This window comes from Falco peregrinus, chromosome Z (assembly GCF_023634155.1).
Source record: "Falco peregrinus isolate bFalPer1 chromosome Z, bFalPer1.pri, whole genome shotgun sequence".
Taxonomy (NCBI): Eukaryota; Metazoa; Chordata; class Aves; order Falconiformes; family Falconidae; genus Falco; species Falco peregrinus.
Window position 1 is genome coordinate 3,104,405 of NC_073739.1, and position 25,353 is coordinate 3,129,757.

At 43.1% G+C, this 25,353-nt stretch overlaps 1 protein-coding gene across 2 annotated transcripts in view; it reads right to left on the bottom strand.

The window, feature by feature from the left end:
- The window catches only part of EDIL3 (EGF like repeats and discoidin domains 3), a 257,246-nt gene extending 235,421 nt beyond the window's left edge, over positions 1 to 21,825 (bottom strand). Inside the window, exon 1 of one of the 2 annotated variants that reach the window (XM_055791610.1) lies at positions 21,350 to 21,825. In XM_055791610.1, the coding sequence (XP_055647585.1) occupies positions 21,350 to 21,416 (67 nt within the window). In that variant the 5' untranslated portion in view covers positions 21,417 to 21,825. The remainder of the gene's footprint in view (positions 1 to 21,349) is intronic. The other variant, XM_055791609.1, reaches the window with a different exon arrangement.
- Between the last annotated feature and the right edge of the window lie 3,528 nt (positions 21,826 to 25,353).

Sequence of the window (25,353 nt, forward strand, 5' to 3'; positions counted from 1 at the left end):
AACACATCATTCCCATTTCAGATAGCCACATCACTGCTAAACATGGAAGACTGTCAAGTTAAATAAGCCACTGCTGAAGTGCAGCCAAAAATCCAGCTTCCCTCTGAAAAACAGCAAAGTGGAATACTGAAACGACTGGGTGTTTGTTCACAAACCTGAGAAGGAATGTATGCATTTATCTTTAGAATTAAATATACTCAGATTGTACTCATTTTCTTTAGGTTTGTATTACTTGATGAAATATTTGAAATACCTTGATAATCATGAAGATCTTTGTGAGAAATAATAGCATTTCTGATACTAGCCACTGTATTCAGAAAATATCCAATTCTTATGGCACATCTAATATAAGTGCTCATCTTTTCTTTGCTCCTCTGGCTTTTATGAAGAGCAACAGTTTCATCTTTTTGTAAGAAAATACATACTATATATATTCATCTTCTTCTGAAGGTAGTTATGGAAGGCTGGAAATTCATTTGCTTCACGAATTTCTTCTATTATATTACTCAGTGGTTTTAATTGCAAATTTCAAGCTGACTCACTATATACATCTAATTATTTTAAAACGAAAAATGCATGCAATTCTAGTGCAGAAAATTGCTATTTCTGTTTAATGGAAGCCTGTAATCAGCATGATTTACTTTCTCACTCCTAAAATCTTCAGTAGCTATGAAGTTAATGAAAGAAATGGGAAATGGCTTAAAAATAACTGTAACAGCTGAAACCAATGGAGTATATTTAAAACCTCTGATTCTGAAGGACAAATTTTTTGAAACCTGTTGGTCTCAGTGATCAAGAAACAATCCCTTTCCACAAGAATCTTGAAACTATCCCATGTGTCCAGCAATTGGATGGTTTTACTTGGTTCTACTGACTGGGGGTGGTGTGAGTGGTGTGTGGAAACACAACCAGAAACTCAAAAAATATACACGAGAAAGTTCCTTCTGGATTCATCAGAGGTTACATTTCTCTCTTCTTCATTGAAATACATGGTTCCAGTAATTTTGGTGAAATTCTTACGAACACAATCCTGATTATTCTCCAACCAAACCCACCAGAATCATTGGCAAAGGTGGGGGAACAAACAAACAACAAAAAAAACCCAGTCAAAACAAAACTAGAATCCTACAGAGAAGTGGAGAGAGATTTTCAGCTTGGCTTGAGAAGGATCCTGCTTCTACATTCTCATAACCTCCCCAGCTGCCTCCTCCATGGCACTAATCCTTCCTAGTATTTCACCTCAGAGGTCATTCCAGCATCCACAGCACCAGGATTGCCAGTAAAACTGGGGTGACATATTCTGATGTGGTCCTGGCTGTACACCATCATCATGTAGTCTGTATCCTGACAGCACTAATGAGCTCAAAAATACAGAAGATCTCAGAGAAAGGTTGCTCCATCTTGCTCCATGAGAACATAAAGTAGCCACATAATTCACCTGAAATATGGAGTTAAGAAATCAGATTTTTTTAAGAAAAATGTATTTGCTATTAAAATAAGAAGGTTTTATAAATAAAAAAAAATCCAGAAATTTTATGACAAGCCACAGCTTTGCTCGCATCTATTGATAAATCAAAATTAACCTTTGCTAGTTTCTGAGAATGACACAGACAAATGTATCCTGGCACTTGAATTACAGCAAGTTGAGTTGTAACCTCGTTAGAAGAGTAAGAAGCAAGCGCACAGAGAGTCAGTAAAAAAATACAGGGAATGCAGCCCAAGCAGGAAACTCCCCAGGCAAGCTGATACTAGTAAATATCATATCTAGATGCTTGAAACATTACTCATACAGTGAGATTTCACAGTATCATCATACTTAAGTATATCTTGGCTTTATTACAGTATTGGTTAATGTTCCACAGCTATTTGACCTCTTTTGTCCCTCCTCTTAAGGTCACATGGAATTATCTGAACACAGTATTTGTTTATATTTTTTTGTTACCCATGAGCTAGACAGATGCTCACAAACAGTGACATATAAATGGTTATGGGAACCAAACATTAGCAACACATTACTTTCCTGCACATGCTAGTCATTACTCATGTAGCAACCAAAACTGCACAATTCACGCCCATAAAAAGAAAACAGAGGAAAGGAGCAGCAGATGCTTCAAGGTGCTGTTCTCTGTCAGAAACCTGGGGCCAAACTCTCAGTTGGTAGAAGACAGAGCTGCTCTGAAACTGCCGGAGAACCAGGCTCTGGCTTTCAACCAGAAGCAAGCAGAGCTCCTTCTGAAAACAGCAACTGCTGACAGAAAGATATGAAGACAAACGCATAAACAACCTTATGTTACTTTTACCTCTATGACTCTTTTCCTCTGAGACTCCGCTATGACTATTTCTACAAAGATGTTCTGCCATTTCATTTTTTCAGTAGGACTGAACAAAATCGTTAACCTATGCAGGATCTGTCTTCCACTCAATTTTTACTCTGACAGTAAATAATGTCCACCTAAAATCTTCTTACAATCTGAGATTTCAAAAGTCTAGGGGGACAAAAAGACTGCTGTGCTTCAGTCAGGTCTCCTCATCACCTTTCCCTAAAAAGCCAGGTAGAAAATTACAAATATTTCAACTCTATTTATTTTTAGCTATAGGTTAAGACCAGTCATTTTTATCTTTAAGAGGAAATAAAAGTTAATTCCAACTGTTTCAAGAACAGAACAAATCAATACACAGCTCTTTGAACATGCTATTCCTTCCTCCGTTTGTGGGGACAGGGGACACGGTGGAAGGAGATCCTCTTTCTCAGTGTTCCATTATTTTTGTTAATGCGTTCAGCTTTGATAATATTATTTAAGCCTAAGAGACCTAAGATATTTTGAAAGTGGGAGCTAGAGAAAAAAGGATAGCTCCTCATATTCCTTTTGTGGCACACAGGTTCTGCAAATAGAGCATGAATGGAAGTCAGGGTCCCACGTCAAATTAACTCACAAGTCCGGATTCCCACTTGACAATTCTGACTCTGCACTTACAAAAAAAAAAATAAATAGAGATCAGTTTTCACAAAAATGCTCCTATATGGTCTCAATTGCCAGTAAGTGCTTTGCTTTTTTCATGTTCCAAAGGAGCTGAGCAGCTTTTTTTTTTTTTTTTTCGCCCCTAAGGATAGAAAAAGAAGTTTTGCAAGTGTAACAGTTAAAAACAAAGAAACAAAGAAACAGATTTTACTGATGGGGACCAATGACCTTCATTTGGCCTAAGTTAGCAGGCCAGTGCCTCAAACAACCAAGACTGGCTGCTCATCACAACTTATTCCAGAGATGTGCTTCTGCTCCTGCAGGATAAATTGGACCTGACTAATGTTGCCTAACAGAAAATCACATTCCTTTCTCCCTTTCTCTCTTTCTCTCATGAAGCACATTTTAGTACCCAATGAGTTCATTGAGTCATTACACATGGTCATCTAAAACATTCGTAGATATTGCCCAAGGTAAATAATTTTCTAAGTCAGTTCAATTAAATCATCCACCAGACTGCTTTTTGAAGGCTGACGGTACTGGTGTGATCTGCATGCAATAATTACCCAGCCTTTCTGTTCTGCATAACACTTTATTTGCATTGATAGTGTTAAAAAAATACTTTTTTCTTCCACCTTTTTTTCCAAATTAATTACTCTTTGACCTTCATGAACTAAATCTGAAATGATCTTTCAGTTGACTACATGACTTTTCCCAGGACTACAGTCCCCTAATTACCCACATTAGGTTAGAGTAAATACAGAACATACCAGATCAAGCCATCTGGATGTCCTGTTCTTGGACCTGTGCAAAGGAAGAGGCCATGGTAGCACGGAGGGTAACTCAGCACAGCATGGTGGAATGCTTGTGCATGCACTTGGGTCGGGGAGTGTGGAAGTTCCCCGTATCTCTCATTTTAGAGGAGAGACTCTCCCGCACAGCCTTTCTTTTGTAGAAAAACATGCACTAAATCTAAAGACTGGATGGAATAAATTTGGTTTCTTCTCCAAGGTCTTTATAACAGATTCATCACCTCAATGGAAGTTCAAACTTCCATTTCACTCTTGCCAGCTCAAGTGGTGTGGCTACAATGCAGATTCATCTCCCAAAGACTGCCGACTAGAATCAGCTAGCCAGTTTAGAAAGTTTGCTAGGGAAAGGTCTTCCCTTTTCACCACTTTGTGTATTTGCACTCCACAGGCAGACAGAAGAGCTCTTCCTGACACACACCTGAACTCCTGGACAGAAAGAAAGATTTGAACAAAGGAGAGCAAAGAGCTGAGCTTTAATCTTCTACTTCTCCGGGAAGCGCACTAACAAGTAAACTAATCCCTCCGAGTCTTCAGTGACCTTGATCTCCTGTCAGTATATGAAGGATCCTGAATTACAATTGCTTATATGGAACAAAAATAATATTGCAATACAGACCACTATTACTTTGCTTGCCACTTGATTCTAAAAGGGGTGAGGGTGAGGAGCTATGCTGGCTGATGTTCCACCAATTTTTTTCCTTAATTATAGCCCTGAAACACAGCTTTTCCTACCCACTAGTGCAGCTAATCATCCCAAGTTCTCATCTGTTTGAGTTTGTATTAATTTGTCATCTTTCACTCATGACTTTAGAAATGGAACAGTGACTTTCCAAATGCTATTGCGGAGCATTACACAAACCTTTAGCTTTAACTAGGTCATTACTGTCCTTCCATAGCTCCATTTCCTCACCCTTTCCTATCACGTCCAACACATGTCACTGCTCTGTATTTTCAAAGTTCTTTGAAAGGATATCTCTTAATGTATCATCTCTTACTCAGTAACAAGAAGTCCAGCTGAACCTTCCGTGTGTTTGAAAATTCATCACCAAAGCACCCTGTGTTTCATTCTCTCCCACGTCACCCTTTAGCTTTGGAAAGATATTTCTGAACATTTCAACAAAGGTGCCTTTCATCTTCTCTAAACCCATCCTTAAAACTATCCTTATCACACCATATCGCTGCCCTTTAGTTACACCAGGAGATCACAAGTCACTTTGACAATCACAGTCCCATAACTCATTAGGGTCCCTCTGCGTTCAGGCAGCCCTGCCTCTTATCCTGAGGCTGCAAGGCTTGGTGTTTGGTTTTGGGGTTTTTTTGGATGGTTGGCTACATACAATGCTGGTGCCAGCCAATATGTACCTAGACACTGTGAGAACAGAATTAGACTGATTTGCTTAACCATGGCCTTCAAAGATTGTCATGCCACTGGTTCTGCTGCAATTCATACGCTTAACAAAATGAGAGAGATGTACTACTTACCCCAACTAACACTCTTGGTATTTGCAAAGCAATTTCATGCTCTAGATCAGAAATTATAGGAGCAGAAATAGGACACACCACTGGACACCAAGCTAATGGCTCAAAAATAAAACACAGTCACCTTATTCTTGCAGCCATGTTACGAGTAGCAGTAACAGAAAACAGCAAGTGTCCTGCTGCATCTAAGTATCTTGCTCACATTACGCCTCTGGTACAGTATCAGCAGCACTGTTACTATTTCAGGATCCCAGTGAAAAAGTTAAACTAGAAAGCACACCCTAAATTTGGGGCTCTTGCACTGAGGTACATTTGGCTGGGAGAGAACGACTTGTGTAAGCATCAGCGGAAAATACAGGCACCTGAACATCAGCGCTGAGCGTAATCCTCGGCTGGTGACTTCTGTGATAAAGGGTGAAATGTTTACATCTCACAATACATTTCCAGAATCCACAGCATTGCAGGATTGTGCCTTTTTTATTCTAAATTCTATTGAGCACTCTCAATCTGTAATGAAGGCAAAGACAATGCAAACTGCCCAGCTTATTCAACCGACACATCTTCGTTTTTCAAGTAAAAGAAATACTTCATACCGAACTAGGAAAAACATAGCTCATGATCAATGGTCAGTAATCAAGAACATTTAATTTATGCATATTTTTATTTCTCTTCTTATGCAGATTGCCATATATTGACCAGCCATGTTTACACACAGCTTTTATTAATAAACGAGTGCAGGGTACATTAATTTTACTGGGTAATTTACTTTAAACTAATTTCTTGAGGCAAAGCCCAGTGAACTGAAGCACCTATAGTTTTTGTGAAAAATATAACAGTACTTCCCATTAGTTCTAAAGATCGGCCGCTTTATTATACAAAATATCTAATTTCTTAACTCAGCCAAGAAACAGGGAGGTTTTAAATTAGATAATTAATTATTAGAAAATGTCTGTTCTTCCCCCAGAGTGTAACCAAAATGAATCACCAATTCACTTCATTTTAATTTCTTCCCTTAACATTCATATCAGCAGAGTTGTTAAACTCTTTGCATGATCACTGAATCTTAAATCTATAAATCTCATCATCTCAGCAGGAGGTTTTCATCTGAGATCTCTTGTGCCAAATCCAGATTGCATTTTAAAATGCAGACTCGCAACTTCATTCTAATATGCTTGAAAGCCATGGTTTTCTGTCACAATCTGGAAATTGGACATTTCTATTATTACCATCTCAAGGAGGAAAACGTTCAGGAAGAATCTCTACATATTGTTACCTATTTTTTCCATTTGTATTTTATAAACAAACATAAAAGAAAGTTAATAACGGAACTAAATCTTTCGTTTCGAGTTCTTACTTCCAGCCCACAGAACTGCAAGACTATAAAGTGAAAACTGCAAAACAAAACAAAACTTAACATTGAAAATAGCAGCTTGCTTAACGTTGCTTAGCCTACTTTATTAATGATAAGCAACAATTAAGAAGTAAATGAGCAAACAAAACCAAAATACACCAGATGTACCCTGTATATCTTAGATTTTATTCTTGCTAGCTTCTACATAAAATACAATCCTATTCTTTACATTGAAAGGAAAAAGACAAAAATCACTGTTCTGCAGGAGGCGAACTGAACAACACTCTTTACTCTCACAGCTACACAAAATGCGGCTTACAAGGGGCACCAGTCCTCACGCTCACTCCCCCAGTAAGGGTGGTACTTACAAAGACGACAGCTCTCATTCTCCTGCCATGGGTCTGCCTCCTCCTCCAACCCCCTTCCTGCAGGCTGCAGGGGCTGCTTTTCTGCCCCTGTAGCTGCTCCTGGGCTGCTGCCACAGCTGTGGTCCCACAGGTCCCTCTGTATGCAGGGCAGGGGCTCCAGTCCCCACCAACACAGTGGTCTTCCTGACCTCACCCACATTTATCCTGGCCATTCCTGAACTGGGGGTCCAAAATGCAAACACCAGTGTCCTAACAGGGGATGTCCCTGCCCAGGGCATGACTTTGCATTTGTCCCTTTCTATGGCTCCTGTTGGCTTTTTCCCCCAGCGTGGCCTCTCTCGGTGGCAGCTCTGCCCTTGAGGGCATCCACTGGTTACCCTGGCTTGGTCTAACATGCACACTTGATGGACAAGGATTCTTGTCATGTCCTCCAGGCCACTGATAAAGATGCTAAACAGGAGAGGTCCCAGACAGGCCCCAGCAATGCCCCACTTGTTACCAAGCTCCAGGCTGATGTGACTGATTGACCACTGCCCTCTGAATCCTGTTATCCAACCACTTTTTTATCTGACTGACTGTCCACCCATCCAGATCATCATGGCCCAACCTGGATATGAGAACAGCAATAGTGTCAAGAGCCTTGGTACAGCCCGGGTACCCACCACTCTCCCCCCATCCACACACCAGTCATTTCTTCCCAGAAGGCTGTCAGGTGGCTCAGGTGCGACTTATCCCCAGTAAACCCATGCTGACAGCTTCTCATTACCTTCCTCTTCACATGCCCAGAAACATGCTCCACGATTTTCCCAGGGACCAAGCAAGACTGACCACAGGCCAGAGTTTCCCCTTCAGTCAACCTTTTTGTCTTTTTTGGAAGATGGGTGCAACATTCGCTCTTGGCTAGTCACTGGGGACCTCCCCAGATCTCCATGGCCTCCCAGAGGGTACAGATGTCTTGCCCTGCAAGGACACTGGCCAGCTTTCGGCACCCTCAGGCACAGTCCTTCTTGTCCCATTGGCCCATGGGTGAGATTGTCTCCAGTCACCGCAGCTTGATGTTCACCCGCTGCTGGTTATTTCTCTCTCTAACCTGTCTCCCAAGTGCAAAGATCTAGCAGGACTGTTTGGGGAGGACCGAGGCAATGTCAGTGCTTAGTTCCTCTGCCTCCCGTGCCTGCTGTCACACCGAACCACCCACCCCACTCAGCAATGACCCCATGTTTTCTCTTCCAGGTCTCCCCAACCGTATCACTGGCCACAGTCTTTCTATATCATCACAAACTTAAGCACCTAAGACAAGAGGTCGGGTCAGCAGACTGGTGTCTCTGTTTCCTGCAGAGCATTCTCCATTAACTATCAACTTCCTTTTTTTCCCCTTTTGTTCAGTCACTCGGTCAGTATCTGTAACTGCAAAACCAGAGGTGGAGAAGAGAGCTGAGATATGATGTCAGAAGTTACAGGGTTCCACCATCCCCTATCATGGAATTTTCTATCCGCAGCTTTTCTGGAAGTTGTCCCTAGATCCCCCTCCTCCCTTGCAACACAGGACTTGAGCTGCTGGTTTTGTGGGGTCTTTGCAAGATGCTGTCAATCTTCCGTTTGCCACCCCGATGACCCACAGCACACCCCAGCAGGTAAGGCCATCACTGCCCTGACCCCAAGCATCTCTGCAGCCTGAGGCTGGCGCAGCAGCATCCTCCCTCAAGGTCTCTGACATACCAGGGTAGTTGGTCCAGCCCATGCCAGAGGCAGCGTCGCCTGGCACATAAACATAAATGAGCCACGTTCAAAACCATGTTCTTCCAGGACTAAATGGCCACCTACAACACCTGCGTTTGAAATGCAGTGTTATGTAACTGGCTTCTTGCAAAAGGATAATTTCACCATTTAGTACTAAAGAAGCTGATAGGTGTTTTACATAACTGCTGGCAAGCAACCCAGCTTAAGGGCCTCAAATCAGATCATAAAAAGACTTGCAGTGATTAAGACACAAACACGTAATGCAGTGCTGGCGGTTTTTCTCTAGTTTTGCCTGGGATGCAGAAGTCCAAATATGAAAATACAATATAACAAACCAGAATTTCAGAGAGGTTTTAGCCCGTTCTGTAATAAGCTCTTTCCCAAAGGTCCTCTGAAACCATAAAATCCTAAACTATGTTGATAATAATAAAATAACGAATGCATATCCGATTTGAAGATTTAATCACTCAGTTTGGACGTGAAGTGACAGCTTGCAGTAAAGAGAATAGTTTTGGCAAAGTTACAGACATTAATCTAGAGGAAGCTTTGGTGTAAAGTTATTCTGCTGTATTCACAAGGTGTCTCCGTGTTATTAGAATCAAGGAAAGCCAGAAAAATCCATATTCCTGAAAGTTAAATCTGAAGAGCAACCTACTTTCAGTATCAAATTTGGATCAACATCTACCATGGCCCTTGGTCTTTGAGCCATCAACTGAAAAATCAAAAATCCAGAAGTTCAAGTCAGTTCAACATTATGGATGGAAAAAAGACAAAGGGATAAAATAATAGTCCAGAGAAAAGAAGCAGTGGGTTAAAGTACAACATAAATCCTAAACCTGAAAAACAGCTTCAAATAACACTTTGACACAGTGAAGCCTTTTGTCTGCGTTTCCTGCCCTGACTCTATGGAGGTTGCAGCTGACTCTAGTTCTCGGCCATTATGGCTTTAACACTGCTAATTTTCAGAACTATTAGAAAGCTTTCAATTATCAGAAGAGTTCCAGGAAAAGAGAAAAACGCCGTGTAAAACCTTTATGAAAAGGAAGAAAGTAGAACCTCATAAAAACCTCAAGCTTGAAGAAACCAAACTCCAGACAAACAGAAGAGTTACATGTCTTCCCACAAAAATACATTAATAAATAAAGAAAGAATCAAACAAACCTCTTCTTCAGTCTTCCAGACAACAGCACAAATTCCAGACAACAAAATTCAGGGTAGGTAGTGATAAACAAACTAGGTCACTACATAGATACCAGTGATAAATATATTCATTTCTAATGCAGGGAAACGCTCCCAGAAAATTTCTGGGAAGCCTCCGACGGCTGTACTGAGTGCAGAAGCCTATTTTATCTATAAACATCACCACCGCTCTTCACTTTTTTGGTCAATATTGCAGAAGATAAATACTATATAAAGATCTACCCTGTGTTAGCACTTATAGATATGTTAAAAAAAAGCAGAAAGCCACCAAAAAAAAAAAATTGCATGGCTGTACAGTAATGATCCATCCTCCCCAGCTATTACATCCCGCTTATAATTCTCGCCGTTGCCGTTTATGACCACATTACCCATGAGGTCTGACAGGATCAGGTGGTGACACACCTGTGCTGCTCCAAGGACAACACTGGCAATATACCACAGCCTCCTCACAGATACGATTTCTTCCAAGCCTTCATTTCTACCAGGAAAATAAGGGATCTACTATGCCTTAAAGTGGGTCAAGACTAAACACTCTCCCTTGGCACCCAGACAGCAATAGGAGTAACAAGGCAGAAGGCTGACCCTACACTTCATCAGTCGCTGGTGGAGTCACATCCACCTGTGGCCTTCAGGCTACTTCCCAATGCCCAAAATCCGGGCAAAGCCTATGTGGCCGAAGAGCAGAGGCAATACCGTCACTACATGGCTCAGGAAGGGTATGATCCAAAAGTTAGTATTTTATTTTTAAACTACATCAATTTAGAAGTACCTTCCATAAAGACAATTTCAGCAGGTACAAGCTACAGCTTGTAATCTACTAGAACAGTAATTTTATGTCTTTTATGCTGTTCTCTTTCAAAGAACAGATGTAGTATGTCTAAAATCTTCAGTAATTTTACAGCTGTATCTTAACAGGAAAATGGGGCAGAACAAAACTATACCCTTTCTGAAGCTGCTTTTTCTACAGAAAATCTGTTCCGAGATCCTCTATTAAAGGCTTTTAAAAATTACTCCAACTGTTACAAAATACATATACCATGCTGTAAACATACTGGGCATTTGCAATTTGAATTTTAAAAGCTTCTAACACCTCATTTTGAAAATGAAAAAGAAATTACAATCTCTTGCATATACGGCAATAAAGGTGAGAACACCGAATAGCATTAACTAAGTGTTCTCCTGAAACAGCAGTTCCCGAGGGATACCCGTTTGTGAGATTCCCTGCAACCCTTTCGGTGAGTATTGCCACTATACTAACACTTCTGACATACGCAACAAAACGTACATGCGAGCAGCTGCAATGCTTGCAATGCAGGAACCTGCAGTACAGGAGACCTAACATCACAGCTTCCAGCAAACGTAAGTCATCACATCTCATTATTTCTTTTGAAGGTAGATGCCTTTCTATGTGACGTGCTGACCTTTGTTTTCAGACTTTGTATCATCAGGAAGATACACACACTTCAAGGTGGGAACGAGGGGAACCAAAATCAAAGCTTGATGTGACACAAGAGACAACAGATTGCTATGAAAGATGTTAGCACAAGACTTTATGATTATCTGCCAGACTAGAACATTTATGGGGTGAAAGAATAGCTTCTTGAATCTCCAAAAACATAAAAGAAGAAAACTTGTATTTCTTGCTACAGTTGTTCAGCTCTGAAAACAGTGCTGCTCTAGAGGAAAAGCCCAGATAAGAAAAGTGATTGGAATGAAATCTGACTGATCTTTATTCCAGAGAAGTTGGGGTACAATTTTGAGATATGCCTTCTTCCCTCCTCTGCCTTAAAAGAAATTTTTTAGTTGGGATTTATAATTCTGTTCAGATTTTTTCTACAAGTATAATGCCATAACCACAATTTGTTACTGGAAAAGAAATTAATGTAACTATTTTTAGATTTTTATTGCTTTCTACAGGAAAAAAAAAACCAAAACAAAACTTGCTTATCAAAAAAAAACAATCGAGCAGAGGACTAATCGGTCAAAACTAGTCAATCACTGGTCCCAAGAAGAGACACAGCTCCTATGGCGCTGGTGTGTAAAGCAGGGCTAAAAGGACACTGCTACCTGGGAAGGTCACAACACTTCTTGATCAGGTTGCTTACTTTCTGAAATCGTCCAGCTGAATCTAGCTGCCAGATTCAGCATGCACACATACTCATGAAGTCCTTGTGAAACAGCCAAAACAACTTTTTATTGACATTTTAAAGAGTTTTCTCTTTTTTCCTCCTGAAGTAACTGAAGCATGTCGTGATTCCACTTACTCATTTTGGCTTCTTCTTTTTTCCTGCTCAGTCTTCGGTTGGTCCGAAGTTGGATGCGCCAGAAGCACATCTACTCACCAGTACTTTTAAAGCAGTTTGCCTGCTTAGAAATAAGCCAGGGCAGAATTTCTATGGCAGACAGCTCCTCCTGCTCCACTGACAGCACACGGGAAGCTCCCTAGCTTTGCCTGCTTTGCATGACCAAAAAGCAATCTTTATCCATAAGATAAATATTTTGCACAAAATAATTAGGGAAGAAAAACACAGTAATCTGTCCTCATCAAAGTAACCTGCCAGGGCAGTTTAGCTAATCAGCATCTGATTGACTCCAGGATGGTGAGGAAGCATGCAGGTACTCAGGACTTGGAGATGGCAGAGGAAATGCAGAATTTGCTCATCTGCAAATCTACAACCTCACCAAGGCAACGCAGACAGGAACACAATGTATACTCACAGCTCTGATGCCTGTACCTGGTTTCCACCGTGGGTGATGCATAGCTATACACAAGGCAGGGAGACACGCAGCGTTCTTTACCTTAGGGTAAGGTGCGGTGGGGGAGCCAGTGACCTTGCCTCCCTGTTCAAAACGGTTTAACTTCACCTGTTTGGCATCGAAAAACAGACTTGGGACACTGACACATTAAGAGCCAGAAAGCACCTGGACAGGTAGGTCCAGAAACATATTTATTGGCAAAAAATGCGTAAGCTGTCACTGAGAAAACTGTCTGTGACTTCCCCCTTAAAGGAACCAGGTGAGGACACAACTGGTGCCCAACAGCCCCATGCCACTCGCTCCTCCCTGACTCTTTCCATCCCCCATCCTTGCACCAGCACTGGGGCTTGCCTTGCCCTGCCCTAAGTAATCCCAACAAGCTAAACTACCAGAAAACTAGCATGGCATAGAAATGAAGTTTTTTACTGCTCTGCATATGAAGACCATCACCAGTGCTGAAATTAAGGAAAAATCAGTGGCAAACAGCAATTCAATGGGCTTGGCCATACTGTCAAATCTCATATAGCAGAATTGCTCATCCCAGCTGATGTTTAGCAGTAAATTATGGAGATTTAGGAAGTTTCCTACAGACTAGAAACATGTTTCAGCCCTCCAGTGGCCGAGAGGCTTTGACCCACAGGTCAGAGCTGCACCTTTTACTACCTTCCATTTACTCACACTCAGGATATTAAATGCACATTAGCACATAATTATTCAATTACACTGAAAGGTAGTGAGGCGTACTCAAGTAATAACTACTCTTGCTGTGTGAAGCAATATAGATGTAGTCTTAATTATATTAAGCCAGTATATATAGTCAACCACACTTCACTCCAGCTGATTTTAGGGATATCACTCAGAATGTTGACTTTTTTTTTCCCCCCCAACAGATTTCACAGAAGAAGATATACCTCTGAGACTACATTCCCAAGCATGTCTGACTTTGCTTCAATTACCTTTTTTTATTGCTCTCTGGTTCTCCGCTAAGACTTTATTAACAGGCTGAGCCATAAGACCCACATGTGGAGAAGAGTTTGAGGTTAAGTAAAACCACCACAGGAAGGAACCAAAGTGTAAATGTACGTGTAAGTGTGCAACAGAACAAAAATGCAGCATTTTTTAGAGCTGTTGAACAAGGACATCAGGTTAAAGAGAAGCCTGGTGAAGAAAGTCAAGAGGTTACAACAGGATGGGCTTGATCACACCCAGGAAAATGAAAGCTGTTATTAAAGTAGTTGATCTTTATCCTGAAGGACTACCTGTAAGTGATGCATCATTTTGTATGAGGTCAGAAGGTAAGCCATAAAAAAGACATCAAAGAAATTAGACAAAAGCGTATCTAAAGAAATACATACATAGGACATACCATAGAAGAGAACTACTAGGTCATTTTTGCTGCTTCCCATGAAAACAGCACATAATTTCTACATCTCCATTGTAGACTATTCACAGTTTTACTCTAATCTTCCCTTGAAATTATTCAAATTAATGGATGTTCTGTGGTTTTAAAGTAGTTCTGGAATAGTATCTAAAAGCAATCAGCTACCAGCTCTTAATTTTTAACCTAGAAAAGCCCTTGTAAGGCAATCCTGTGCAATTCCTCAGACAAGTAAGGAATCTGACAGGTTACATAGCAAATAATATTTTCATCTTTATTTCAAAAGCCCAAGCTGCAAAGGGTGTGAGTAACAAAACAAAACACACACACACAAAAAAAAAGCCAGTTCCAGAGCCCACCGTCTGCAAACATACTTAAACAAACAAAAACCAAAACAAACAAAAAAAACCCCCACAACTGGCAAACTATTAAAGTCGTATGGTCTATGGGACTGTACTAGAGAATAATCAGAGAGAAAGCCTGGATTAAAGGGGCTGGTTGTGTGCAGTATTATCCAGCAGTGATAGAGGCTGTCATACATGACAGGGAGATGGATTTTAAGATACAAATGTTAAAAATTAAATAAATCAAAATGTCTTTTATTTTCTGTTTTTCACACTCACAAATGGCGTATGTCTTACCCAAAAGTATTTCCTATATCGTCTGTTGTACCTTCACTATTGTAGAAACCTAAGACATGAGCAATCAGAAATTACTGTTACTTATGCACTGCTGTCACAGCTCTCCATAATTATCCAGGTTGACACAGCATCTTGACAATGATAGGAAAAAAGCAGCTTTTGTAGAAATTTTGTCAGCCTCCCTACATAGAAACATGGCAAATAAAATTACCACAGCTAAAAATTGACAAAGCAATCATCTCTTTCAGGTTTGGGTGTTGTTTTTTTGTCTCTGTCAAAAAGTTACTATTGTGAGAATACTCAAAAACACAAAAAAGCCCTCCATGTCTAAACTGTAGCTTTTTCCTGCAGTAGGGACACAATCTGGCTATGCACAAATGCCTTGTGTTGTTGAAAACAGAAAATAATTAAGGAAAAAATTAGTTGCATGATGAATGGGACAGGAAAAAGTCCTGCATTGTATTAAAATAAAAAATGTGAAACTGAGATTCAAATCCATAGTCTGAAACAATTAATAGTCAACTTGAACCTACGCTGTCCGTGTCCCAGGTAGGCAAGCTAAACACCGGAGCAGGTCAGGGACGACAGATGCTGATTAAACTTGTACATACAGAATTACAGTGTTCTGATAAAGTATTTTTGGTTGGCAAACATCTCAATGTTTTAATCAAGAGTCACCGCTTGATGCAGACACTGCATGCTGGACACCTTACACCTCCAGATCCGCCCCTGCTCTTGCACCCACCACCCAGGGATGGATGAGAAGCGACAGGGAGCAACCACATCACAGCTCCCACCTCCTCCGGTGGAGGCCCTGGTTCCACTCCCTCTTCCCTGCGGGCCTCCAAGGTCACATACGACCCATGGAACTGAAGCAGTTGCACATCCTCCACTCCCACGTTTGGTTTCCTGCTGGGGTGTGCAAAGCTCCTGCCTGGGCTGCATGCAAGGAGAGCAGATCTTCTTGTGCCTGCAGTTCCATCTGCTGCTCCTCCCTGCTGTCATCTGCTTACTTGAGTTTACTGCTTTACACATTGTATTTAAAATCGTAACTCCTAAAACTGAAAACCTGATGTTCTGCTGACACAAGTGGCACAGCTAAAATACTCCAGGATTCTCCATTTGAATGGCACAGACTAACGAGTACTTCATTCTCTATTTTTGAACTTCACCAAACTCTCAGTCATAAAAAGCCTTTCCCTACAATTGGCCCCTTACTAAAAAGTTGGGGGGGATGGACTGAGGCATACTGTCAGTCTCAAAAAGCAGTCTTAGAGATTCACTGCTTTTGTTGAATATAACAAATTTTTACTTGAAATATGAGCTCTGCATCCTGAATTCATAGGGCGATTAAGTCTTATCTAACATTACCCAAACTTTTAAGAAATACGACACTATGTGTGTGGCACATAAGTGAATTTAATTCCTCTGTACGCTATCTAAAATGACGATAAACTCACAATACAGTGTGTATGCATATAGCCACTATATAGTATGTAAAGTTAAGTTGTTTCCATGAGTTTCACTTCATAAAGCATTCACTCACACACCACATACTGTAATTATTAGCTAGATTAACTAGAGAATTTATTAGATAATCATGGTCTGTTTCATTTCTCAGCTTTTAAAACTTAAAATAGAAGAACACCCCCACTGTGATGAAAGGTAACACAGCTTGTGGATTAAAGAGAAAAAAACCCACACAAACAAATGAACAGAAAACCCCCACCAGTATATTCCCACAACACCAAGACTGAGATTTGAGGAAATCCCAAACCATGAAAAGACATGCACAAATTCTGTGCCTCCGAATTTCTGGGACACCAGCTGGTAGCTCAGCCCCTGCTTTCACTAATATCCAGCATCCAGGTCCACAACTGCAGTTACTGTTTTCAAAATGGTCCATGCTCTGGTCCTGCAATATGAATGCAACAGAAGCTGCTTTACTCCCTACACAACACGCCGTTAGAAAATTAGCCATCCCCTGTTGTCACTAGGCACAGTGAGTAGCTCTCCCTCTGACATAAGATCTAAGTTTCCTATAAAGAAGGAAACCTAGACCCATTACCACTTATTCCTTGGGCTGATATAACACACTGAATTCAGGCTGATGTTTGGCTTTCCCTCTGCGTTCTCCCTTCACCCCCTTTAAAATGTCTGTAGGTCCTCCAATATAAGACTGCGTTATCCAGAAGTTTTAAGTTTGCAGATGCTAAGATTCCTACAACCCTTATATGGGTTTCAATCTTTTAGCTTATCTTCTATTTTCTAACGTATCATCCACACAAGAAAAATTGAACTCCTATTTTCACCGTGAACCTGTTTTGAAAGTTGAAATGAATGAATACTGTTTTGACGTTCAACCCATATTCTTTCAAACTCGAGGCAGCTGAGCTTCACGTATGCTACAAAGAAGCCCAACATCACTTGTAACTTGTAAAAGATAGGTGACTATCCCCTTAAGATTTCAGAAATACTCCTGGCTCTGTGGCTTACATAAGCTTGAAATGTGTAAAAACCTGAAAAATGGAAAACAGCAACATGCTAACTCCTGTGTGACTCACAATAAAATTCAGTATAACATAGATTTATTTCCAGCTCTTGCAGTTTCTTAAACGCTGCTTCTTCAGATAACTTTACTTACGTTGAAGGGGTATCAGGCTGTGAGTTTGTCATGGCTGCTGTATGGACATGTGCTGTATAAACCACTAATTCAAGGCATAAAACCCTGCCTCTTAATAAAAAGCGATTGTCTTTTGAAATAACTTCCAACGTGGATCATTTCCTTGATTTGCAACTGGACAGTAATTGGAAAAATGTGGAGGAGGGAAGATAAGACAGTGGCCTTTTTCACTGTGCTACCATTGATACACAACCTTGTATGAAGTACACCCTTTGAAAAAAGACATAAAGGATAAAGACATAAAAGGGCAGAGAAAGAAGCTGGACACTTAAGAAATCCCTACCAATACCACCAGGACTATTAATTCCAGTTATAACAATGCATGGCTTGACATCAAATTCTGTCCTAGGATGACCAGACACGTACAGGATGCAATAGTGTATCTGCTATATGCTTTCTGGAGGCTATATGAGCAGTCATGGAAAATCAATTTGAATACAAATGTAATTTGTTAAAAGAACAGTGATAATCATTATGCAGGGTCACACTGTCAGCAGTTTGTAAAGAAGCTGATGCCATCCAAAGACGCAAAGGCATTTAGTAAAACAGAAGAATCTTGGTCTTTAAAAGTCTCTGTGATCTTTTCAGTCTTTCAGTACAGTTCCATGAGAACAAAGCTACAGTTTACCTCTCTTGTTTCTCAGCACTTTTACTCCTTGCAGCTCATTCCAGCTGCAGAAAGAGGCTTTATAGAAAACTTCCGAGCCTCAGAAAGAGTGGAGGTTCCCACTGTAATGGAGAAAAAGCAGTATCTTTGAAACAGTTCCTTAAAAGTTCCAAAACATTTCTCTCAGGATGACAGGGACACAATCATAAAATAACCAGACTTGCCTGGCATTGGCAATGTCAATATCATTTTTACGCAAAACATACACAAAAATTCAGCAACAAGCTAAGTGAAAGAGCATGACAGAATTTAAGGATCAGCTTCACAACAAAGACAACTCAAGTGGTAAATCTTCAGAAGATCCCATTGCAAAAACATTTAACATAAAGAGATTGGAATATACCTATTTTCTGTGCACTTACAGTACCATTACCATAGCCAATCTGCTTACCCCATTCCATGAAGTAAACCTGGGGACTAAAACAGCCACCAGTTTTAAATTATGTTTGCCTTGCATTTGATCCCAATCTTCACTGACTGTTCTGAAAGGTATTGACTTATTTGTTCCTAAAAAAATACAGTGGGACTCGGGAACCTGAGATGAGACGCACTGTATTTCTTCCACCTGAAATAATCTCCTATAGTCTCTGTAGTCACTCTTGTAGCTAATGTCAGTCCACTACACGGTAGAACATCAGATTGGCTCGCATTCAGATTTGACCAGGGAACAGCAACAACGGCAAATGTAAAGCCTTACGGCTGTTTTGCAGTTATGTATAAAAGGGCATTCCTTATTAAAAATGCACCTGCATTTTTCTTGCAAACTAAGGGGTAGAAGTCACTGCACCCTTGAAGCCTAGTTTCATCACATACATGCACATAAACACATTTCTGAAGATCTGTCTCTGTTACAGTGCATGAGATTGCAAATTCATCAGGCTGGCCATAGAGAAGAAAATTCCAGTCTTCCATTGGGATGACTTTTTCATGATTGTCATCATCATCATGATCATCTTGCTCAATCTTTCTCCTCCTTCTCTCTCTTTTTTTTTTTTAAAAAAAAAAGAGAAAAAAAATAAACCAACTTGCTGATACACTATGCATGTGTTCCAAACACAAAAAAGCAAAAGAGTTTTCAGATATCATGAATAAACAGGATTTTGACCTCCATCATTACTTTGCAAAGCTCCAATTAAAAAAAGCAGCTGGCATTTTTCCTTAACAGCTGACATGAAACACAGGTCAGTAATGAACTGTATGACTTAACTTTGATCTGCAGCCGGCATTTACCCCAAAAGAAGACAGGGAAGAACTGGACACTGCGTAGATGACACTACCACAGGTTTGCATTATACACCACTATGCAAGTGAACCATCAGCAAGTGACATTCAAACAATGCACAAGAAGTTTTGTACTGTTCAAAAGGCACTCTCCAAAGAGTTTCAGTTACTTACAGTCATCATAACTTTGAGAGGATCTACTAAAAGTAAACATTATGACAGCAAGCAAAATTAAGCCAGTATATCAGATCTGTCAAGCAGCGTTTTATTCTGTTTCAGCATTAAAAAGAAAAAGACTGTATAATTTCTTCTGTTTCATTTTGAAAGCCAAGGACAAACCTTTAACTGAACAATTACAGCTTAAGCAATCACAGAGCAAACATATTATTTTTCTCCCTTCCTGTTTCACTTCTACTGGAAAATCTACAAAATTCTCTCCGTTCTGAAGTTACCTAACCCCATGGAAAGACTGTAGACTTCAATGAAAAAACGTCTCAGATGTGAAGTATGAGAAGTCCTACAGACGCCCAATGCAAAGTTATTCGGGACAAGTCCAGACTTCGTGGCAGAGCCAGTACCTTTTCCTTAAAAGATTTTGGGCATAAACGGCAGGTACAGGGACATATTGCATAAACTATCACATGCTCACTGCAACTGTGTGACTGCTACTGGATTTTGAGAAGCCACCGCGCTGAATAATTTAAGATCTAATAAAATATTCAATTTTACTGATACACTGGTTTCATTTTAAAATAAAAAATGTGAATAATGACAGGAACAGGTCTAAAAGTCAATGGAAATATTCCGTTACTCATTAGGATAACAGCTGCTCGACTAAGCTTCGGAAAGATACAACTAGGACGATAAAAAGGTCTCCAGCCCCGAGAGACTCCCCCCGCCGCGGGCACAGCGCCCGGCGGAGCCCGCACAGCGCCGGCTGCGGGGCACGGCCGGAGCCCGCAGAGGGCGAGCGGGCTCGGGGGGGGCTCGGGGCCGCCCCACGCGGGACGGGGCCGCCCACGGAGGGCTACGGTGCTGCGGGGCGAGTGGGCGGGGGCGGTGCGGAAGGGACCCCCCGAGGGGACCCGCGGCGGTCCCCGAGCCCCTTCCCTTCCCCGACGGCGCTGCGGCTGCCCTGGCGGGGAGCGCCCGGCACCGGACGGGACGGGCGGCAGGCGACCACCTCCCCGCCCCCGCCGCCTCCCCCGCGGGCGGCCCGGCCACCCCCGACCCCTTCGCTTTCACAGGAGCTGCTGCTGTGGAACCGGTCGCCCGTCCCGCCCCACCTCACGACGTTCATTCAGCTCGTTGCTAGCTCAGCTCCGCCAACTTTTGTAATGCGAGGAGGGAAAACCCACCGCGACTGCACCAAGCGATTATATCAAATAATCACAAAGAGAACTCCAAAGAGCTCTAAAGTTGTTTTTCTGGGGTAGAGTTGGGGTCTGGGTTAGGTTTTTTTTCGGGGAGGGGGGTGGGGTGGGGGTGCATGAGACACAGCGAAGGCGCCCTTGATGTTTTAGATGGAGATGCCCTAGTTTGAGGGATGCAGGAGAAGGGCTCGCCTGACAAGAGCTGTTCGCTGCCGCCGAGACGCGAAAGCCCCCGAACGTGTTTGCAAACTGTTCCGCGGCTTCCTGGGTCTCCTGCTCGGAGCTAACAGCCTTCAAATTAAAATGAAGGCCGGCGACTGGGGGTGGGGGGTGCGTGTGTGTGTGTGTGAGGAAGGGGAAAGAGATGTGGCCAGCTCTGCGGATATTATTAAATCTTCCCAGCCGCTCATCTGGATTACATTTAAGCTCTCACGGCATTTTTTTCCCCTCTAATTAAGCGTAGTTTCAAAACAAAACATGTCTGTCGCTCGTCGGCTTCTATTTAAAATGTAGAGATGAGTGGGGTTGGTTGGGTTTTTTTTTCATAAAATAATAATTAAAAAAAAAATTAAAAGCCGAGCGCAGACGGAGGCACCCGGCTGCGAGCCGCCCGCCGGTCGCACCTCCCCGCTCCCCCGCGCACTTCGGCTCCGACTTTGCGGGAGCTCCGGCGCCGCCCCGACCCCCGGCCCCGCCGGCCCCGGCCCCCGGCCCCTCACCTCGGGCGAGGCGCGGCGCCGCCAGGCTCCCGCAGAGCACCAGCCAGGCCAGCACCGTGCGGCTCATGGTCCTCTCCTCCCGCGGCCGCGCCGCCTCTGCGAAGGAAGGAGCCGGCGGGCGGCGGCGGCGCCTCCGCCCGGTGAGGCGCGGCGATGCGAAGGTCCCTCCCGGCGCGGCGCGGCCCCCGGCCGAAGCGCAGCCCCCGCCGCCGCTCCCGCTGCCGCCGCCCTAGCAGCGCCGAGGAGGCTGCCCCGCCGCCCGCCGGCTCTGCGCGCCCGCCAGGTGCCGCCGCGCCTCCAGCATGGCCCGGCCGGCCGCCTCCGTCCCGCGGGCTGCCGCCGCCGCCGCCTCCTCCTGCGCGACCGCGGCCGCTCTGCGCGCCCCGAGCGGCTCCTTCGCGGGGGAGGCGCCGGCGCCGGGCGGTGCTGCCCGACACACCCTGGCACCTGCTCCGCCCCCCGCCCGCACCTCCCCCGCCGCTGCGGCGGGATTTGCGGGGCACGGCGAAGTGCGGCGGCACGGCCGGGAGCGAGGGCGGCGCTGGCTTCTGCCGGACGGAGCCACCCCTCGCAAAGCCCCGCTCGGCGCCCCGCCGCCCCCCGCGCCCCCACCCCCCGGCGCCGCCGGAGTCCCTCTCCCCCCACGGACGGGCATGTGGCGGCTCGGTCGCTGGCCCGGCGGACACCTTGCCTCTGGAGTCCGGGCAGGGTCGGCGAGGGAAGCCCACCCTCCGCAAACTTTGGTCTTGTAGGTGTCGCCTGAGCCCTGTGCTTTGCCGTGACCTAGAGTCCTCCCGAACGCCCGGGCAGGGAACTCGGGCGAGGTGTACAGCTCCTTCTCCCACCTCCCTCCCCGGGCAGGGTGTCGTCCGGCCCGTTAGGGATAGGAAATCAAAGCACGAATGCGGGACGTGATGAAATTCCAGCAGCAGTCCAAGCTGGAGGACGGGAAGGTCCCATGTCAGACCACTGCTCACCATTTTTCTTTTCCTACCTGCGTGTGTACAGCTGAGAGAGTGAAATCAGTACTAATTGCCCAATAGGAGTCAAAAGACGCTTCAGGTATTTTATATCTGTAATTTGCATCCCCTCTACATGCCCTCGTAGTAAAAGAGCCCATATTAATATTGTATTAAACGTTAATGCAAGTGCTGAGTGAGAAGAATGCACTTAACAGCATTAGGCTGTTCAGAAGCACTTCTGTAGAAACAACCTGAATGTCCGGGCTGGTTGCATGACAAAAAGGAGACACCATGAAATTAAAGAGTGGAAACGACCCGTTAAGTCGTCTAATCTTTTGGCTACTTCGGCTAGCATCTCACAATAGTTTCCAGCATTTCATTTCACAAGCCCTTTGTCTACCATTAAGCGCCTGTAAGTGGCAGGGTGACAGCCCTCCCCTAAAGCTCTAGTCTTACATCTGAGCTTGCAATTAATAGCGTTTTTCTCTGACATTGGAACTGTTTCCGTTTCAACACATTGCGATTTCAGGAAAGAACTAAAAGGATCAGGCTTTTTGCAATGGTCAAGCTATAACATTTACCAGGAATAACACACCTTGATAAAGTGCATTTTACACCCAGAATCCCAGAGCATTTTGTGCTTGCGTGCAGAGCACAGATGGACTTCACACAGCCTCTTCGGTGGCACCTAGCCATCAGTAGTGGGGCACTGCAAAATTGTCCAGCAGGTTAGGACAGATAAAGAAAAAAAATCTCCCCTACACTAATGAAGCCCACGCTAGCAGAGAAGATACGTTAGCATGGGCTTTAGTCCAGCATATCTCTCTGGACACGCTGTAGCTGGTAGCATTCACTGAAACTTTGACTGTGTTCACTATTTATTATGTGTGCTTCACATAATGCCTAATTCACCTGGCAGCACTCATGTCGGTACATTCATGCCTTCGTTTTGCTGCACAGATGTGCTTTGTGATTGCATCACTACTTCTACAGCAACTTGGTTTTTGCATCTCAGTCTCCATGCTAGAGATCTGCCTGAAAAACTACTGTCTGGAAAGAAAATATACCTATTTCTCCTCGAGGGTGGCTTTACTGTCAATACAGAGACAGTGAAAATCTAGGAAGCCTCAACAAAGTCTCTGATATTAATGCATCGTTTCTCCACAACGGTGCTAATTTTACTGCTTATCTGTGTTTTACAACCAAGAATCCAGCTGTCATAATTATAAGGCAAGCTGCACTTTAGCTGCTGTGGCAGCCCAGCATGCCTGCACCCCCAAGTGGCAGGCTTGCCTTTTTTTTACGGTTCTTGAGGGAATAATCCTGTAATGCAGCCCCTTATTTTCCCCAATTAGGATAAATCTAAAGGGCCTAACTACATTTGGTACTGGGAAGCTTTTTTCCACTGAGATCCTGTGACTAGCAGCTGATTAAAATCACACAGAAATAGCTTCTTCAAAGCCAGGCATTGTTTATTCAGCCAAAAGGGATGAAACAACAAAAGGCTTTTATGTTTGGTTCTTACCTAAAGTGCAATGACTTTTTGTTTTCAGATTTGATTCAACAAAATCCATCATCTCCCCACCTCAAAGTAATCAGACTGTTCCTGCAGTTTTACTGCTGCCCGTCTCTGTTGGGCTTCTCTTCACGTGCTGCTTCACCCAGCTTGCTCCCTTGTGCTTCCAGAAGGGCCTCGGCTCCAGGATGCTGCAGAATCTCCCCTTCATCCAGTACCTTCCTTCTAGCCCTTCTAGCCCATTTTTCTTAGCACAGAGCAATGCAGTACCCTGCTCCAGCTCAGTGCTGCGAGAATGGCTCCAAGGTACAGACTGTTCCTTCCAGCTCAAAAGTGGTAATTATTTGCATCTAGGTTTTCTTGATATGGATTTTCTGATATGTATAAGCCAAACCTATTTACTGTGCTAGTCTGAGTTTCATGTAAGACTCCCTGTGCTGTTGTGCTACGGGACTGCAATTCTTCAGCGCTACATCATTGTCACCGGGGTGGTTGCGGTTGCAGCGTGTCACAGCACTCTCCACCTACGGTGACTGATCCTGGATGTGGCCTTCTAGGTGAAGAGTCTGACCAGGTGTCCGTTGTTGTCCTAAAGTCCAGAAATGGTGGATTTTTGCCATTTGTTGTGTACATCTTTCTTAAAGCAACTGCCTCGCTTTGCAGTGGGAAAAATTGCCTTCCGAGTCTGCTACCATTTGTAACTACTATAGGTATGTAAACATCATTTACATATGGATAGCCCCAGGACCCAAGACAGTTTGAAGGTTCTCTTTCCTTTATTTGCTCACATATCTGCAAATCCTCAATGACTTCCCAACAGCAAAAGCCTTTGGCTGAAATATGGATGAGATGGGACTGGAATGGCACAAGCCATTGCAGCTCAAGCTGGCATTCTCACCTTTTATATAAAATTTAGTATTTATATAAAATAGATAAATATTACATTTTTATATTTGTATTTAGATACTTATCTTTAGTGCAAAATTCTTCCTTCTGTCATGTGAATTCATGATGTGCTTCATGTTCTGGAATTTAGTACCAAAATGGGCTCAAGACCTGCCAGATGTGAGCCCTCACTCATCCTGTCTTCCTTTTTCTGCCATCCATTGCATGAACACAGGATAAAAAGACTGCTTTTCATTTTCCAAATTGTTTCCCCACATCAGGATAATTTCTGCTGCGTTTTAATTATCTACACTCTAATATCCAAGATTTATTTTATTTGTTCACTAATCACTCAAGGTTAAGAACTTTTTGCATCCAATTGTTTTTTTAACTTCTTCCATCTGATTGATCAGCATCATTTGCAGGATTACCAGACAGGGGCTGTGGAAACTGTCTAAATCTGCAACACTCCATGGTTTGGCTCTGGATGCCTGGTGATCTTCTGGAATGGAAGGGGTAGAGCAGAGAGACAGATTAACTAATGCCTTTCAAAGGGAGCACACAACATTGTCAAGTGGGCAAAAGCTATCCCACAGCTAGCCATGTCCCCATTTTTTCCTTCATCTTCTGTTCACGAATAC